The sequence below is a fragment of the Anser anser genome (genome assembly GCF_964211835.1).
Source record: "Anser anser genome assembly, chromosome: 9".
Classification (NCBI taxonomy): domain Eukaryota; kingdom Metazoa; phylum Chordata; class Aves; order Anseriformes; family Anatidae; genus Anser; species Anser anser.
Genome location: NC_139729.1, coordinates 11,241,880 through 11,260,916, shown reverse-complemented (window position 1 = coordinate 11,260,916; position 19,037 = coordinate 11,241,880). Strand labels below are relative to the sequence as shown.

At 43.7% G+C, this 19,037-nt stretch overlaps 1 protein-coding gene and 1 long non-coding RNA gene across 2 annotated transcripts; one reads left to right on the top strand and one right to left on the bottom strand.

The window, feature by feature from the left end:
• The first annotated feature begins 219 nt into the window (after positions 1 to 219).
• On the top strand, positions 220 to 5,217 carry LOC310904533. Its single transcript, XR_014588431.1, has 2 exons — positions 220 to 935; positions 2,841 to 5,217. It is a non-coding gene; the product is annotated as an uncharacterized lncRNA (long non-coding RNA).
• AMMECR1L (AMMECR1 like) lies at positions 4,172 to 18,793 on the bottom strand. Its single transcript, XM_083849417.1, has 7 exons — positions 18,613 to 18,793; positions 16,706 to 17,150; positions 11,246 to 11,356; positions 10,643 to 10,757; positions 9,840 to 9,930; positions 8,755 to 8,851; positions 4,172 to 7,598 (listed from the first exon to the last, which is right to left on the bottom strand). The coding sequence occupies exons 2-7, from the start codon at positions 17,110 to 17,112 to the stop codon at positions 7,487 to 7,489; spliced, it is 933 nt and encodes a 310-aa protein (XP_083705543.1). The 5' UTR covers positions 17,113 to 17,150; positions 18,613 to 18,793; the 3' UTR covers positions 4,172 to 7,486.
• Between the last annotated feature and the right edge of the window lie 244 nt (positions 18,794 to 19,037).

The following is a 19,037-nucleotide window of genomic DNA, read 5'->3' as shown; positions in this document are numbered from 1 at the left end:
GAACGGTCCTTGCGCTCCCGCAGTCGTTCAGGAAATAGCTGGAGAGCTCAGAACTGCGCCGGGCCCGGTGTTAGAACCAGTGCAGCGGGACGCGTTTGCCCAGAGGAGCACCGAGGCAACAGACGCACCTTCAGCCCCCGACCCCACAGCGCAGCGCAGCCAGGAGCTACGGGCGCCTCTGGTTTGCTTCAGCGACACCAGAAGTGTAGCAACCCATCTCCTTAGGAAAACTACCCACACCAGAATTTCTGTCTAGCTCGGTGTTAAATACACCTGAGTTGGGGAGGAAGGAGAACTGATAGCACGCTTTGGGTGGGAGGTCACCGTCTTCAGACCACCCAGAACTAGTCTATAGACCTCGTAAGGTGATAGGGAGGCTGAAAACAGTTATATTTCTCCTGACACTAGTCATGGGAAGACTGCCAACAAAATAACTTACCGAGTAGTACTTTCCTTAGAGAGCTCACATGAAGGCTTAAGACTCTTAAAGTAATCATCTTACCAGACCTTAAAATGTCATCCTGCGCCCTTAAAGAAAGGCAAAATCAGACTGTTGGAGAATTTGTCCTGAAACCACTCCTGTTCTCATGAACTTGCATCCATGCTAGGTGAACTGCGTCTTGCGTGCTGGGAAAAGGAACATGTTAAGTGTAAACTATAGAAATATTTACAGGATCAAATCGTTGAGCTTTAATATTTGCCAACAATATTCAAGCATGGCAGAGAAACTGATAGAAATTTCTTAAGTGGTACAACGAGGACAATAGAACAAAAATATCTCAGGGAACATCTGGCAAATTAGACAATTTCAATTACGTTTACAAGAAAACAAGGAAATCCATGCCAGACTGAGGAAAGAAGCCTTTAAAATCACTTGGAATCCCGACGGCTTCTTGAATAACCCACCTACTCAGAACATCACGATTCTCAGAACAGTAGGTAGCTTGCAGAGGCTTAGGTTATGAATTTCACCTTTGTTTTCCCCCAAGGATCTGGTCTACTTAAGTATATGAAAACTAAAACAATTAAGGGAAAGCCAGATACTTGCAAGAGTTTAAAGGTACAGCTAAAGGGGCTGTCATGGAAGATAAAGGTTCATTGTCACTGATGTGTTTGGTTAAGGTCTCAAGAGTTAGACAAATAAGAACATTCCTGAATGGAACCTGATTCTCCTCCACTCCCCTGGCGCTTTTTTTTTTTTTTTTTGAATTTTAAAAATGCACTTAAAGAAACCCACAGTAAATACTGTTCAGCCTCTGCAACTAACCATGCATAACAGAGCACTAGGCTTTTTTATTTTTAAAAAGCAATGGCTTCTTCCTCACCTACTCTTGCTGCCTGTTTTGACATTTATGAATTAGATTGAAAAATGTGCATAAAAAGTAAGCTGCGCTAGATTAAAACAAAGTGAATGACTTTAAGAAGTTTCAGGCATGTTGACCATCCACATCCTAAAAATGAACTGATTAAAAAAAAAAAAAAGTTGAACAAATCTTGTTTATCGTGAGTGTGCTATTGCATATTCCAGTGCAGAAAGTATTGACTATTGCTGGAGATAGCATATAAGACAGTGGTTTGTTAGATAGACCTACCATGGTAATTTCTTAGTTTCCTCAATTTGAAAACACCCAGTAACAACTAACTAAACAAATACAGCTCTTTACCAATCAAAGCAAAACAAGTTTAGCTAAATATCTCTGTGAGGTAAAATGTAGGAAGAACTTGGAACACAGATGTTCCATTATCAGTTTAACTGTATTCTGTGATCCTTCCTTCTGACTCACCAGCAAAATAAAGCTCAACTTCCTAGCTATTTTTTTAAGCTTTGTAGCCATAATTTTCTATTTAGTGTGACGTGTCAATGCCCCCAACTTTTTTTTTTTTTAATTAAGAAAGCAGCTTTTGATCTATTAGAAGTGATAAGATTAGGATATTGAAACCTTTATCTCATTGTCATCAATATTTATATTTCTAACGTGCTAGAGGATCAAAATTGTTGTGGAGATAACATCACCTGCTTAGAATGACAGCTGCTATCATAGTCATTATTGCACAAGATTTACATGTGTTTTTTTAATGTGTTTTTAAAGTATAGCTATCCAAGTTTACTTTTTCACATAATTTCACCTTATTTTTTACTCCTTTTAATATTATATATAATAATATCATGAATACATCTAATATATAAGGAATACAAAGTTGTATTAATACCCAGTAATAATAATAATATAAGCTTCTGAACGCAAAACTGTCTTTTGCATGATTTGTTTCATTTTTAAATACATATATGATGATATCTAAACATGCTGTCAACTGGTTGTATAATGCATAATTTATGTCAGAATTAATCTGTTAAAAAAAAGTGGCCTCACTGACAACAAAAACAATGATGGGTCAACAATCTGGGTACCCGTCAGTTTGTAGCATTACATACTTGTTTGAAGGAACATGTAACAAAGGTCTTCCAGGCTTTCTGTGTTGAGAGTGATCAGCAAACATATTCACAACTCATCTTTTCCTGGATTGTGGCAAAAACAGTTCAGGAACTTTTCTGCTCTATGTACCGTAAGTCATTTTGAGAGCAATACTCACAATGCGTAGATCAGTATACATATTAATAGAGTTTATTGAGTCACATGGGAAAGATGGGAGAGTCCTGGCTTTAATTTTTATCTTTGAGCATGGCATTTCTCCATCACAATTAGATAGCTCTTAATATAAGTTTCGTTCCTGCTCCCCCCCCCCCATCTAATTTATGTTTGGAATAAAAATACTCAAGTGTTGTTCATTTGAAATATCTTACAGAACTTTCTCCTAACCTTTCCGTAATTTCCTTCTAGAATGAAGCACACACTTGCTTCTGCCTGACCTCATCTTCACAGTGAGCTGCTGAGTGTTACTGCAGTCACAGAAAGAAGCATGTGTACAAGAACCTCTGATGAAAGACACTGGACAAAGATTTGATGTCTGACTGATTAAATGTGACCCCCCCCCCCCCCCACATGAAGTAAGGAAAAACATATATGCCATTAAAAATATACAAAAATAAGTCACTGTATTCTAGTTAACAAAGAAGCTGAGAGGATATAACTGATAGCATATCTGGGCACACGGCAACCGTGGATGCTAGTTTTATGGTTGACTTCAAAATTTGCAAGTCACCTGGAAATCATGCTAGCTACAGATTCCTTCTTAACCCAGCCCTCATAGTGCATAAGAAATGTATATTTACTAGTATCAGAAGTATAATTAAGGTAAATAAGTTTTTGCATTAACTTAAATCTTCCAAGGTAATATAATTGCTAGGTTTTATGCTTTGGAGTTGCCCTGAAGTCACTAAGTTTCTTGGGCATATTTGAGTCAAAACTATACTCCTTCTTAGGGTATATATTTATTTTTGTTGTTGGTCTTAATCTGTTCTTCACTGTTACCCAGGACTGCATTTCCCAACAACCACAAATGTGAACTGTAGGATCTTTAACTACATGTCTGCCATACGACAGAAATGACCGGTAGCCTGAAAATGTATGGAAAAACATTTAAGTCAGAGGTATGTACAAGAAAACATGTGTGTGTCTAAAATCAGTTGATCTTGTCCCAAAGCAGCCATTAAAGTACTTAGTAAGAAACTAGAAATGTTTGTTTTCTTTTTAATTTTATTTTTTATTTTGAAGATCACTTGAGGACAACAACCTGTAAAGTACAGATAATCTTTTTTCACTAGTTCATTTTAAAAGACCAAAACCAAGTCAGATTTAGAAATCCAGGATTTGTAGAATGCTAAAGAATTCAACTTGTGTGTGCTGTATTTATTTCACCATCATGACAATGAACGGAGTTATTGCCAAGTGAACTTTATCTGAGGATACAAAGATTCTTTGCTGTATCATGAATCATGCTATATTAATGAAAATATTTAAATTTTATTTTTAATTTTCCAACTATGTCTCTTTACTTTCTTATAGTGAGCCTGCCGTGATTATTTTTATGCTTCCAGGCAGCTACCATTCAATTTTTTTAGCAATCTCCCTTGTCCTGAATGTATAATAGGATTTGGAGGGAGGCTTGGTATTTGTACAGATAGCATATTATTCAGCTTTCTAGATGAGAAAGATTTCGTCATGTCCTATAAATGCTGTGAGAAACCATACAAAGAGGACAGTACAAATAATCTTTTTCCATTATGATTTATTCTCTACAATACTTCATTAGAGGATAGAGTTCAATTATTTACACTCAGAAGTTATTATATAGGTAGGAGGCAACCAAGTGTAATACAAATAATTGGTCTGACATCTCTGCACTGAAGGTCAAAAGAGGTCTCCTGCTTTAAGGAAATAAATTAACCAAAAATAACCCAAAACAAAACAACATGTAGTTTCCAAAATACAAACAGAAAACAGCACTAATAGTCAGTGAAGATTGCAGATGTTCGTTAGTATACTATGAAAACAAATTATCCTGTGCAAAGGTTAAAATGAACTTTTAGATTTCTTACAGATTTTTTCTTATAAATTGTAGATGTGATATTTTGACCATAAAACCTTCCCAAACTGATCTCAGTTGAGATTGACAGTTGAACATAATGAAAAAAAATTTAAGAACCTCACAGTGGAAACATTCCAACACTGACAGACTCCAGTGATCAAAGACATTCTTCTGTATTTACTGTAAAACAAAGACAATTCATACTTGCAGTGAGATTATTTCTCAGCTGTGGTTATCATGAGAATAAGCCCTTCTAGACCAAAAGGCACTTGCTTCTAAGGATGAGATAAATCCAGATCAAACCAGGTGACAATTGCTTTGAGAAGGAGTATTTCTAACATGCTGTCCCAGCAAAGTAACCCCAGAAAAAAATTATTAAATCGCTGGGTTTTGTGGCCTCCACCTTGAGGCCAATCAAAGTACATTTTGTTTCTAGTTCACTTCTTTCATCCTTATGCATAGCTGCCATGTAATGATCTAGAAATGGGATTATTTCCTGAGACCACCTGTCCTTGTCATACATTTTTTCTGAGCTAATTTAACTGTCGACACTTTTTTTTTTGACTGATTTTAGAGCTGGACCCTTATGGGACTAAAGCTGAGAGGGCCCGTTTCTTAGGCAGCAGACCAGTGGTTCTGATTTACTAGCTCCTCTCCTCACTGCAGCAAGACAAGAACACAGTACATATTTAGAGGTGTTTTTGTTTTTTTGTGTTTTGTTTTTTTTTTTTTAAACAGACTGAGCAGGGAAATGGAAGTGGGAGAGGATAAGGCTTCCTCAGTCCCAAACCATCCAGCCTGCTTCAAGCTTAAACCAACCAAGTCACTCAATCGTAAAATTCTGTTCTTTAAAAATGACAGCTAACCCTCCCCACCCCACCCCTTAGTCATCCCCTATTCAAATAAAATGAAATCAGGAAAACACTATACACTGCTGAAGACACAGAACAGGGCAAACAGTTGAAAAAGAAACAATAGTTGAGAAGCCCGGCACTAAATGCCTGCATGACCAGTCTCACTGAGCGTGCTCAGGGGTGAAGTTTTAGCACCATTTTTTTTGCTCTTTTTAAACCTTTTAGAAATTAAATTCTAACATAGAACACTTGAACAGTAATGGGTGTAGCCCTATGTATCATACTGTTTGACAGCTGAAAGGTGAATGGTATGTCCAGAGCTGACCCCACCCTCCCCCCTCACTGCAGGGCACCTGGGAGAGTAATTACAAACCACTCAAGTTTGTAACAAGACCGATTTATTCTCAGCAGCAGGAAATCATGAAACAATCCCTTAATCTTCGATTGCTTTTCAACAACATCACAAGGGAAAAGTGGCAACTTAGAAGAATGACCCAGTACAGGAGGAAAGCTGGGTCGATATTGCACAGTTTTCCAGATTAGGACCCCCTCCTTTCCCTCACGTCTCTCCTCCAGCAGCAGAACACGACACCACCACCAGGCAAAACTGCACCATCCTGTTTGCTTTTCTAGGACCAGAAGGAGCAGCAGCATGCAGTTCTGAGCTTTCTACCAGCCCTGTTCCCTGCCACGCCAGGAGAGAATTTCAGGCTTGGAACACCAGCCAATTTAAAAAGTCATCATTACCACATATAAGCAAACTTTAAAGCTATGTGCAGCCAAATAGCCGCTACTCTGCTATGCACTTGTATTTTCCTTTCTCATCATTGCTGACCCTCTGGGAATTTGGAAAAAATTACATTTTGTAGTCCAGTGACCTCACTGAGAGGGCGTCCCTCAATGAGGCTGCAGAAATAACTGGATAACATACCTTCCTCCTAGAGTACTTCTTGCTGTCCTCAGTGATAGGAGAAGTACAGAGTGCATGTGAGTTCCATACAGTTCGGGTACTATACGTTTTCCTCACTCATTGCCTTGATGTGGTAATGGAAAAGCTGTATAAGATAGCTTACCAAGAAAACTACGCAGTTTTATTCCTAAGGCCTGCTATAAACTAGAACGCTGACAATTCTCACAATCAAAAGTCACACTAGAGAAAGTGGCTGTCCTATCAAAAGGAAGGTCCCCAAGACTGTTTTCTTAAATTAAACAAATTTCAGTCACTTGTTTCCCTTGTATGACTACAGTCAATTCTCTGCACCCCCCCCCCCCATCCCTAATCCAATCAGGCTCTGTTACAAACGTTTCGACACAAAACTTGGTAATAACAGAGCAGACTGTCCAGGGTGCACTCCAGTACCTCGTCCTTCGCATACGCAGCACCACATTTTGCTCTTAGAGGCCTAACAGCATTCTACTTCATAGCAGGCTACATTACAAAGCACTGTCTAAAAACCCAGCAAATGGTAAACCAAAAGGAGTTCTAGAGAGTCCAACCTACGGTGGAATCTGAGAATTAAAGCCTTCTAGGGTTTATTTAAATATTGGATTCATCTGCAATACCATCCAGAGGTTTTTTCACATCTTTAACTGTTTTCTGTCCGTGAGGATGGGGTGCTATCCAGATGTTCAACCCTCCCCATATGATGTATGGGGACTGCAATCAGCTCTTGGTACACAACAGATACCAGAGGTTAAAAAAAATTAAAAAGAACCTAAAAAATGTTTTGTTGGACTCCGTTGCCCAGGCTGCCAGGGGAATGCTCCTACTTGATCTGGGGGGTTCCATAACCAACAGCTCGAGGTTCTGGAGTGTCGGTCACGCACAAGAACAGACCAGTCTCAAGCGGCACTTTCACTCCGAGAGGTCTTCCGCACCTCACAACAGTTCATAGGCATGGAGCCCCGATCCAACTGAACCCCCGCATGGAGGGAAGGCTGAGATAAGGCTTGGGCCCCAGAAGTTCTGTCATGCTCTCATCTTCCCCCCAGGTCAGCTGGAAGGCAGACTTGGCAACGGAAGCTAGCATCATAAAATGGTGCAGTAATAGAAGTAACTGGACCAGGAAGAGGAGGCATCCGCCCCAATGATGTCGTAGCCGTTGGCAGCAACAGGGGGGTGGGACTGGTCATGCAGCCGTGTGTCAGGAGTAATGATTGTAGAGGGGGGGGGCATGAAGAGTGCCGTTCTGGAAACAATGCTGACGGGAGGCCATGTATTCCGCGTAACTGATTGTCACCTTCTCACTGCGGTACCTGTGGACACAGCAGCAGAAAGAACACGAACCGTAAGCAGACCGCGCAGTTTGGGCTAGGCAAAAACCATTGATCCGACATCACCTTTTGGATCACAGCTAACAATGGCAAAGAGGCCCCCACTGACTTCAAAAGGTACTTCGTTTGCCATCGCCTCATGTGAGAGTTTGGTTAAATAAACTTTGAAGCTTGATCTAGCTTCGGTGTCACAAAAGTTGAGCCCTATTCAAGGCAATCATAATTAAGAGGACTCCTGAAGTGGCATATGGGAAACAATTGATTAATTTGTATTCTTTTTAGCTACTTCCTGTGGAACGGGGAGGAAAAAAAAAGGACATGAGTTGCTGGAAGCAGAAAACTCAACATTTCAGGAGACTAAATAACCAGTATTTAAGTACTATTTGCTTTCCAGATCTTCATACTTGAAAGGCTGGTGAAAGCAGATGACACAGAGTTGGGTAAGGGGAGGTTTGTTATAGCATACGTGTGACTTAGACCGTGTTATAGAATCAGAATTCACAAACTGTGAAGTCCCTTCTGAGAGACCAGAGATTCCCAGAGGTGCTTATAAGCATACTACACAAGAGGTAACTTCAAAGTGGCTGTGAAATGCACTAAGTCTGTATTACACCTGATTTTAATGAAAACTTTTCTCCAGAGGTAGGGAACAACCTGATAAATTAGGGTGTTTCTATACATTTTATTTTTATTTTTTAAACTAACATAAAGGGAATTGAAACCAATGGGATAGATAGCTAGGGGCATAGAAAAGCAAATTCTGAAAAGCAGCCATATTTGAGTATGGCTTGGATTTAAGACAGCTGTCGCCACGATCCATAGATCAGCACACTGAGAAAAGGAAGTCCGTTTTAAACATACAGGAAAATAAGCCATTTAAACTTTCAAGTGTTCTGCTTCGTTTGATCTTTCACGTGGATGATTATATTACAAGACGGTTACACTTCTCTTAGAAAATGCTCACTTCGATCCTGCACGGACTGAACACATTACCTGCCTAACACATGGAATTTATGATTTTGTCGTTCAGCCTATGCCTAGCACGTTGACAGGAGCATGAAGACACACACCAAGCACAAATACCTTAAATTACCCACAAAACACTATAAAATAAAAGGCAACAAATACATCACCTTACCTGGTGAGCTTAATCGTTTTCCTAAAATCATTGGTAATGGGAGCCTTAAAGCCACCTTTCCTGAGTAAGGAGTCTATGGTCTGGATCTGATCCCAGTCTATTGAAAAATAAAAGCAAGGGATGATTTTCAGCATAAAAACGATGTTTCAAGAAGAGAGGAGATGCATTAAAAGGCCTTTAGAGAAGCAAACTATACAGGAAACTGAGCTTTAGAGATACCAGTGCTGAACTGGACATACATGGCCTTTTGCATGCACACTGCCTGCACATGCTAACCCCTTTTAGCTCATACTGAAACTGCAGTGGTCTATAAAACAGAAATTCCATTTTCCGTTTGACCTCTCTTCTTACAAAGGTCCGTGCATTGCTTTTGTTGCAGGGACCCCAAACCGTTTTATCACGTGCCACTCAGTTTTAGCTCTTTAAGTCTCAAAATAAGGTAATACTTAGCTTTACATAGACAAATTGGGATCAGCCTGATGCTCTAGTGATAGCACAGTGCACTGCTATGTGAGAGATCAGAGTTAAAATTCCTACCTTAGTCTTTTGCCCCAGAGCCAGGAGGATGCGACCACTCCACTCTGCTAGGTGGAGGAAAGGAGGCAATATTTTGAGAAGTTACCATGGTGACCGCTACTATATTTGAATGGGAAGTGTGCTCCAGAGGGGCCCTGTTTCCTGCCCTCATCTGGAGGATGCTACTTTAGCAACAATGAGGAGGAAAGGGACTCTCCTGTTGGTGCTGTGCAGCCTGCAGTTATCCTAGTTGGTGGGAGAAACATAGAAGAGGAAAGATGCAATGCTAAATGAAGCTGGAAGATCCATAGTTTGAGATCCTCTATTTCTTAAGCCCTAAAACATTTTTTACACTAAGATACAGCTGTGCACAGATGTGGGATGAGAGACAGGCCAGATGAAGACCCAGCAGCAGCTGTATCAGGTGTCAGTTATCCAGATTAAGTCTGGTGGATCCATGGCACTACTATGAGGAAAGCATTACAATCCAAACCCAAAATCCACAGATTTATGTTACCCAATTCTGTGACACAACATACTGACGTGGTTAGCTGTCATCTCAAACCCACCTTGTTCCTTAGCAACCTCAGGTAAATATGTGGCTGTGCGTTTGACACCTTTCTCATTGATGAACTCTATTCTGATCCCATGGATCCCAACCTATAGATGGAAATGAACAGCCAAATAAGAGGCGTTTGCTATGACTACGTTCATGATTGATTTGTCATTCCCGCAACACTGTGTACTTCTCTATCACTGACCACTTTGCCTTTCGCCTGGATGAAAGACATTCTCTTCCCACTCTGTCCTGGCCAGACAGGTCTCACAAGCAGCAGCATAAAGGAACCTCTGCTGCCTTTCTCAGACAGTCTCCCTGCCACTTCTCCTGACGTATGTCTTGTTAGAAGTCTGACATTTTCCATCTCTTATGCTGGTCCAGCAAGACAAGGATCCCTAAACAAGAGTCACGCCTAACTTAGCCCAACCACAAAGACTACTAAATCTTCTTTGAACTAAGTACGCCTCTGTGTACGACGTCCTAAAATTATCTATCTTAGGTCTTAACTACTTTTTACTCCCAGTTTGTATGTACAGTGTCAAAACACTTCCCAGGTTTTTACATACACACATCTAAACCTATCTCCTATTGGGCCAAATCCATTAAACACTTTGTCTCATTGACAAGATCCCCCCCAACCAAAACCATACTGTTAGCCCATCGCCTTCCTCTCTTCTGGTTTCCCAGCCCCGTTTTTTCTATTCCCAGCTTGACTACCCCTACCCCCTGGTAACGAAGGAGACACATCACTATGTACTAACCCGAACCCAAACGGAACGAGTGATGCAGAGTTCCAAATGCACCTGTTCTCACCTCCCAGTCCAGGTAGTCACTGGCATCCTCAAAGTTAGTGAGGAGGGAGACAGAGCAGAAGAGTTTGGGCAGCTCCTCGCGGGTCAGGGGTGGAAATCGGCTGTCCTTAAGTGCACTAGGGGAAGAGAAGATATATTGCCTGATTACAAGTGCCCGATGAAACTCTCAGATGCTCAGTTATTCCCTTGTTGATTATGCCTCCATTAAAAGTTTTTGTATTTGCTACTGCAGAGAACGTGATTTTCATCTACTCCTGATCTAGTGAACTGTAACATGCAAACAGTTGTACAAGCTTCCTGACACTGCCCTCCAGTTACTGCAGCTGGAGAGCAGTTACGTGCTACATAAGATGTCAACACTGTTAGGACGCAAGACAGACTCAACATTAGCTTTAAAACATCAACCAAATTCACTCGTCACAAATACGTCGTGCTAAATCCCACCATATTGCCTCACCCTGTCATACAATTCTCGTGTTTATTTTACCGTGAAGCATATTAAATTTAACTATGTCAGTCCAATAAAATATCTTTATCTTGAACCCTTACAGATCCTCAGCAAATTAAAGTAAGTTCAGATTTATTTCATTTTCAACACAGTTACCTGGTTAATGTGTATTCCCTGAGTCCTGAGTGAAGATTCATGGCTGAAAAGGTCCCGATGCAGCCACGAAGCCGCTTGTCTCGCCCCGTCTTCCACGTCACAAAGAGTGGACTGAAAAGGCAAAAAAAGAGAAATGTTGCAGTCTCTAGAGATATTTCTTGGTTAAGGAGAGACCAATAAGGTCTAAGAGAGCAGGTATGCACGCACTTGCTTTCTCTCCAATAAACCCTAACAGGCACTTCTTTGCACCTGCCATCTAACAATAATAAAAAACCACACACTCCCAAATGTTAATAAACAGCATTCCTCCTCACACCTTTTCAGCGTAGTTCCTTCTCTCCACCAGTACTCTGCAATGTCTCCAGCAGCTCCCTCCTTGCCAGACCGCGCTGTTTTCTGAGGAGTAATACAGTTATCTGACCCTACTCATCACCTCTGTGAATCGTGACCTCACTCAGCAGCGTCTGATAGCTTATATGACAATTGAAATTAATACAGCCAAAAAAGATTCCTTATTTATAGTACTTTGGAACCTCAAAGACCCCCCCAATCATTCTACAAACCATCTATTATTCAGGTTTGCAATAAAAGTTGTGTATTTTTTTTTCTTCTTCTAAATGGGTAAAAAGCAAGCCTGTTTTTTTACCCTGTTATTTCCGTGAGGATCCAACTTCTGGGTCCATCCCTAGCACTCAGCTCATGTTCACATCTCCTTTTGCTTACCCTACATTTGATTTACATTTCCACACATTCTCTCCTGTTGAACACATATCCAAATCACTATACCCTTCCTACTTAAACATCACACAGATTGGCATTTTCTGATCTATCATAAATCTACAGGCATAACACTAGATTCTCAAATTCAGCAGGCTGATTTCAGTCTGTTAAGCCAAAAGTCATGATTAAGTCCCAAGAAAACACGAGGCTCAGAAAAACAGTATTCAAAAGAGCTCTGTGGAGAGATGACCAGGTGAAGAAGATAGCGAATATTAAAGGCAGAAAGTTCATTTTTAAAAAAGTGAGTGAAATTGCAAACAGCTGCGGAGAAAAACAGTAAAGAAAAGACAATGGTGGCTGCAGCTCCACAAAAAATGTCTGAACATCTGGAAAATTGTGCAAGGCAACTGCTGATGCTGATCTAATTATAAAAACAGGGTAATTGATCTTACTTTTTTGGATTACAGAGTACTGAATGAAAGAAGCAGTCACTTTGAACCCAGGCATAAATGAGAAAGTTGGTCATTATCGATTCCAAACATCAGTCTGTGGATTTCTATGGAACTTAAAGAGATAAGTAATATGATAGAAAACACACAGCGTTAAGAAAATCATGTTCTGAAATTAAATACTGGCAAAAGTTCTAAAACATGAAGACTGAAGGACTGATTCTACATCAGAGCATAGGCAATCACTTTCCTCAAATTCTTGAAGCTTGTGTAAGCAATGCATTTTTGCAGCAAACATTAACAACAACACTAAGATGTTCTATATAGACAGCAAAACCAGCACGGAGAACGGATGGCTCCTCAAACACAGGCAACAGAGCTTCTTATGCCTACGTCATCAGAACATTACCGGCACTGCAGTGACAAAGCAATGCCCAGTGATGTTCCCCAGAGCTACAATGGAATTACAAGACTGGATCACCGCATAAATCCAGCACTCAGGATCTAGTTGCCAGCTGTGACCAATGGCAGCAGTGCTACCCAAAATAGCAACCTGTCTGTCAGTGGTAATTGTGCAGCACTTTGCCCACAGAGGAAGCGGAAACATTCTTCAGCAACTATCAGCCACCTTACGGCTCCTTGACCAAGCCAGAGGATTTACTGTCCTAGTTTTCCAACACCGCTTCAAGGCACTTTCAGGATATCATCCCTTTACATTTTCATCTAGCTACCATATGTTGAAAGAGAAAACAGAAACAGAGCGTATGAAAACACATTGGAAAGCTTACCAAAAAAAGATACTAAACTTACAAAGTAGATTTCTGAGAAGCATTACTGTCACAAGCTCAGTGAAAAAATAGCTTAATCTAATTAAAGTTTTGGAACCGTTACTTTGCCCACATAGAAAAGGGAAGGGAGAAAATGAAAAGCACTACTGATAGAATACAAATCTAGGTAAGTTCCTTCTCTTCTTGGATTCATCTTACAGGTTCACATTTCCAATTCACCTCTTTCCCCTTACAAAAAAAAAAAGTTTCCACTGAGCTGTGACACAGCTTTCTGCATCTATAATAGAAGAGGTATTACCAGAAAGGACAGGATAATTGCATTCAGAAGGCTGTCATATTTTAAAAGATCTCATTTGTAACATTTTTGAATGTGGTCATAACAACTGAGGCATAAAAAAGGTATAAAATTTCATACAAGTACATAAAAATTCACTATTAAAGTTTTTCACTGTAGAAGAGATGTTACTTCTTTATCTCAGGCATAAATTCACTTAGCAAATTACAAGTCCAGCTGACAATAGGGCAATTGTTCCGTAGACCCTCCCAGAGAAGTGCGTTTCCCTTATGCTTTAAGACAAGTCACAATAACCTTTTGCCCACATTCACCCAAGACCACTTTCCAATACTCTGCAATCATATCCCGAAGAGATGATGGCAACCACTTCCCTCCAGCCACGACATCCTACCTTTGTCTGATTACAGCTTGCATGGCTGAGCATAGGCGAGCTTCAGCAACTAAAAACCAGCTTCTCCAGCTGCAACTACAAGGGGCATTTAAAGTCACAAAACACGGTTTGTTCAAACCAGCACTTGCTTATACTAGGGAAAAAAACTGTTACGGTACAGATTGTACAGGGCAAGTGTTTGTTGTCTTGCATGGCAATTAGAAACTTGCACGGTACAGTTTTAGTATCAGTCTGTAATACCTGCTATTGAATAAAACCCACCAGACCGCTGTACTAAAACGGCAGAAGTAACCAGTTAACTATCTGCATGTCATGCAGCTTCAAGATTGTCATTTTTTCAGTCATGTGAGTAGCAAAGGTACTATTTTCTTCAATTACCAAGTTAATTTAGGCGTAACTCAGAATCTTGCCACTTCTACGCTGATCTGTGAACCTCGCTGTTCAGACATAGGTGAGGCCCTGCGCTCTGCAGGCACCTATCAGCCCCACAATTATCATCACGACTGCCGTCCACATGCACATCCTCTCACGCTGGTAATTGGAATTCACGGTGCTTTTCAAGCCATAGCCCTGTAGCTTTCACATTATCACGCTGTTTATGCGGGATCCTGACCATCACTACTACTATCTTTAGGGTTTAGCAACAACTGAAAAAATATGCTATCTGAGAATTAGGTCAGGAGAAGCCTGCGAATCTTTCTATTCCTTCCAGCAACTGTCTCTCTGTCCCTCCTGAGAGACTTCTGGTATATATCTGTTTTGTTCAAGCATCTCTTACGTCGACATTTGCAACGTTACAAAGGACAACAGTACAAATTATCTTTGTATTTTCACTTTGCTTACTCTCACACGTGATAACATTTGGCTTGAAGTTCATTACCTTACCAGCCCAAGGGTGACAAATCATCCCTGCGCACTGCTCTACCTGGGAGCAAACCCACGCCTTTCCCTGGGGTACAAGCAGCTACGTGCTACGACCAACAGCACGGATGCCAAAACAAGAAAATTCAGGCAGGCGTTTGACCAGATGGGGAAGAAAAAGGAGGAGCTGGTCTTGCTTTGGAATGATGACCTAAGAGACTTTTTTTTTTTTTTTTCAAATTATCAGCGCAGAAATGCCCAACGAACAGTTTTTAACTTTTCAAATTCGGACACACAATTCAACCAACCAACGTTCCTGAAATAGGGCCTTTTTTGAACCTAGTCAACAGAAACAGCAACAAAATCCTGCTAGACATTTGATTTGATGCCAAAATAACGAAGCCATATGAGAATAATCTCCCTTACTGACTAAAGAACAAAAAAAACCCCTTTGCATTTCAAGCAACCAAATAATAAAGTAATGCATTATGTTCTAAAAGGAGCATGATGAGTTTAGGCCTGAGAAGCATCGGTAGAAATATTTCAGCCTAGGGCGTCCCCGGAACTATTCTACGTTCCAATCCAGGGCATGTTTCCATTCACTTGTATTTACAACTTTAAACAGCTTAGCCTGCAGCAGCATTCAGAACATGAATCTATAATCCTGCCAGGATAATAACCGATACACAACCTACATCCCACTGGTTCTACGCTGACAGCCGGCAAGGTGGGGAAACATTCAATACAAGGAAAAAGTCCTTGACCTCTTTAAGCCATTACTCCTTTACATCCATTTAAAATTCATGAATTTAAATTAAAGACAGAAACAACTTTGTATTTTATGTGTTGTTCTGGAGGTGGTCCCTAGAGGAGCGTCAGAAGGTCTGTCTGTCTTCGATCTTCCCCATACAACCCTTCCACCACACATTTTAACAACGTTAACATTTCCACACGTACACATTCAACTTTCAGACAAACATTGGCTGGCTAAATCTCACTCGGCAAGATGTCAGGTAACATTTCCTGAAATCCTGCTTCTCACTTCTTTTCATACACTCCTCCTTTCTCAATCTCGGTATCGTCCTTGAAAGCCAACTCTCTGTTTCTCCCCGTATAGTCCAGCTAGCACTATCTCCAAAACAGTCATGTTTTCAGTTCAACTCCTTGCAAGTGTTTGGTTCCCTTCCCTGGTAAATCCATTAACTTGGGCAACCCAACACCCTGGGGTGTCCTTGCCCAATTCTCACTAGCTCAGCTGTCGTTTCAGGATCAGCCAGGAACTTGCTTCAACTTCTTATTTAACCCCCTTCCCACTTTGCTAGCAGAAGAACGTCTCTTCCCTTGTCCTGTTAACAAACCAGTGCCCAGCTTAAGAGGCAGAACCCTCTTCAAATCAATCGTTTTGTTCTGTTGTTTTCTGAGAACTGTCTGATTTCAGTTTCTTGTCTGTTCTTTTAGTACACTTTTACGGAAGGCATGGTGCAGTTAATTATTTGCAGAGTGAGGAGTCTGTTGCAAAGCAGAGAGCCAACTTTTGCAGAGCATTATCACGAAGCAGGTTTGCGTTCCCCGACAAAAGCCTGGACTGTCTCATGCAACACACTAGACCACGAGCTGAAGAAGCACCACACTTCCTCATACGTTTGCTTAGCTCTCCTTCTGTAGAGCGGTGTTCCCACTTGAACACTGCTCTTCAGAGCTCCACTCATCTCCATGAAACGTAACAGAGCGTTTTTGCTCTTTCATGCACTCACAGGTATCCTTTTTGTTTCTGGTAGACCAAGCAGAAGAACATCCCCTTCCTCCTCCCCTTCCCTTTCCTTCTTCTACAGGAAAACTCCCTGCCAGTTTTCCTGTTCCCCAGTGGAAACCCTTCTCCCCCCACCGCTGCCCCTAACCAAAGCAGAGCTCTAGGTGCTGGTTTCTCTGCTTTCCCCCAGAGATGGATTTACTCACTAGGGGTCATTGGTAAATCGAGGAAGTCGTGGCTGAGGGAAACCGTAGAGATGACAGTAGAGTACATCAAAGCAGTAGCAGCACATCTCCGCTGTCACCACCAGGTTCTTGGTGCTGTTGGCAGTTCCATTGGGCCGAGTAAGTGGGCTCAGAGCTCCTGAAGTGGGATTCATTCGAGTAATTGGGGAATTTCCCGGGCCCAAAGTCAAGTCAGATACGTTCTCCCTTCCATTGTTCGCGTCTGTATGCTGGTGGTTCTGAAGAGGACCTGAACTGGAGCCCGGTACCGTCGTGGCCTGATTCCCATGACTGTGCGTTCCACTCCCAGACAATTTGGGCTTCTTTACCCCACAACAGCCAGCTGCCAGCTTGGGCTCAAGTGGAGGAACACAGCGTCTTTTTCCCATCCTGCTTCAAAACTTGCTTCCTGGAGCACTGCAGAACCCTGGCAAGGAGGAAAAAAACAAACAAAAAAACCAATACACAGAACAGTTACAGGTGAAAAAACAGCAGCTACTTCCTTGCTTCTGCAAAGTTGCTGGGTTTGTTGCAAGAAAGAGAGGAAGAAAGCCTTTGCAACATGCAGCTTTTTTGCAACGTGCCTCTAAGACAGAACAAAAATCAATCCAGCGAGCACAATGTGTGCTTTTACACATAAATCGAAAGCGTGCATACACAACCTCAAATCATGCTTCTAAAGTTATCAGTACAGCTTACTAAACACTTTGAAAATAGGCACCTCATCAAACACACACACCCCACCAACAAAACAAACCATGACCAGCCTTCCCGTAAAGGAAAGGAAACCAGGGAAAAAGCGAAGAAAAAAATATTTTGGACTATAGATATGGACTATAGATATATCCCGTTCAATACTTCCTGAGAACACTTGCTCCCCCTTGGCTAACAGCTGCACCAACGACAACAACTATTTAACCATCGCCACTGCACCTCCCTTCCTTGTCCCCAGCAGAAGGGTAACAACAACAGCTCTGGGTTGCACCTTTGGGCTTGGTGCTGCCCTTGCTGTAGATCTGGCCCAAGCAACACCCAACGAGAAGCTACGAGCATTGAAGCGCTGCTTTGTGAACAGCTGGGCATTGCCCAGAGCCCAGGAGCAGAACCTGCACGTACTTCTGTCAGTCAGTAAACCGACAGTGCCCAGAGGCAGAGGCAGTGGGTGCGCTGCCCAGGTATGCAGGAGAGGAAGGGCTGAGGACCAAGCGGGGCTGGGAAGGAGGGAAGTGGTGACAGCAGGAAGCAGATACGTGAATAAAACAAAGCAGCACCGTGTTTTGCCTGCAAAGCAGAGAATGCTACTTCATACATCACAGAAAGGGGTGGGAGGACGCAGGGAGGAAGGCGTGTGCACACAAAAACCCGTGAGGGCAGACAAGGACCGCATGGCAGGGCTAGGAGCTGAAGTGCCATGCCGCCGCCACCGCGAGCTCTGCGCGCACGGGGACAAAACCAACCCCGCCCGCCGGCAGGGCTGCGAGCACAACGCCCCCGCCACGGGGCGCCCCGCGAGCAGCTGGGGGGCCGGCTCCCGGCACCAGGCCACCGCCTCGCCCCCAGGCCGCCTCCGGTACCTGACGGGCCGGGGAGCCCAGAGCACAGCCCCGGGGCAGGGGCGCAGCCCCGCCACACGCACACACACCCGCACACCCCCCCCCACCCGCACACCGCCCCCCGGCTCGGCGCCGCCCTCCCGCCGGGCCCGCTGCGGGCTGCCCCGCGGGGCGCCCCCGGGAGCCGGGCCCCAGCGCCCCAGCACCGCGCGGCCTCGGCGGGGCCCAGCCCGGAGCCGGGGGGGGGCGCGCCGCGGGCACCGCTCCCCGCGCGGCCCCGCGCCCGATGCCTCCTCCCCGGCCCCCCTCAGCCCCCCGGCCCCGCCGCTCGCCCACCTCCTGCCCCCGCCCGGCCGCCGCCCGTGGGCCGCCTCAGCCCAGCCGCCGCCGCCCCGCCGCCGCCGGCCGCCGCCGCCTCAGGGCGCCGCGTGCCCGGCGGGGCCGCGGGCCGGCAGCGAGGGGAGCGGGGCGCGGGGCCGAGGGCAGGTCCGCCGCGATCCCGGCAGCCTCCTGCCGCCCGCCCGGCCGCGGGAATGGGCATAGTCCGCCCGCCTCCCGTCGGCCCCGCCGCGGGCAGCGGGGGCGCTCTTTCCCCCGCGCGGAACCATAGAGGCGGGCCGCTTCCGCTCCGGCCCGGCGGGGGGGCGGGGCTCCCGCCGCGGCACGTGACGGGCAGAAAGGCGGTGGGGGGCGGGGATGCCGTCACGTGACGGGGGTGCCGCTCTCCCATTGGCCGCCCGGGGGAGGGGGGAGCCGCTGCC

Bases quoted from the DNA above. Each gene is read 5' to 3' on its own strand.
- AMMECR1L (XM_083849417.1), bottom strand. From the start codon at position 17,112: ATGGGAAAAAGACGCTGTGTTCCTCCACTTGAGCCCAAGCTGGCAGCT. The intron at 8,852-9,839 runs GTGGGTTTGAGA...ATTTTTCAATAG, and splicing joins TGAGGTTGCTAAGGAACAAG to ACTGGGATCAGATCCAGACC. The intron at 7,599-8,754 runs GTAAGGTGATGT...CTGTGTCCACAG, and splicing joins AAAACGATTAAGCTCACCAG to GTACCGCAGTGAGAAGGTGA.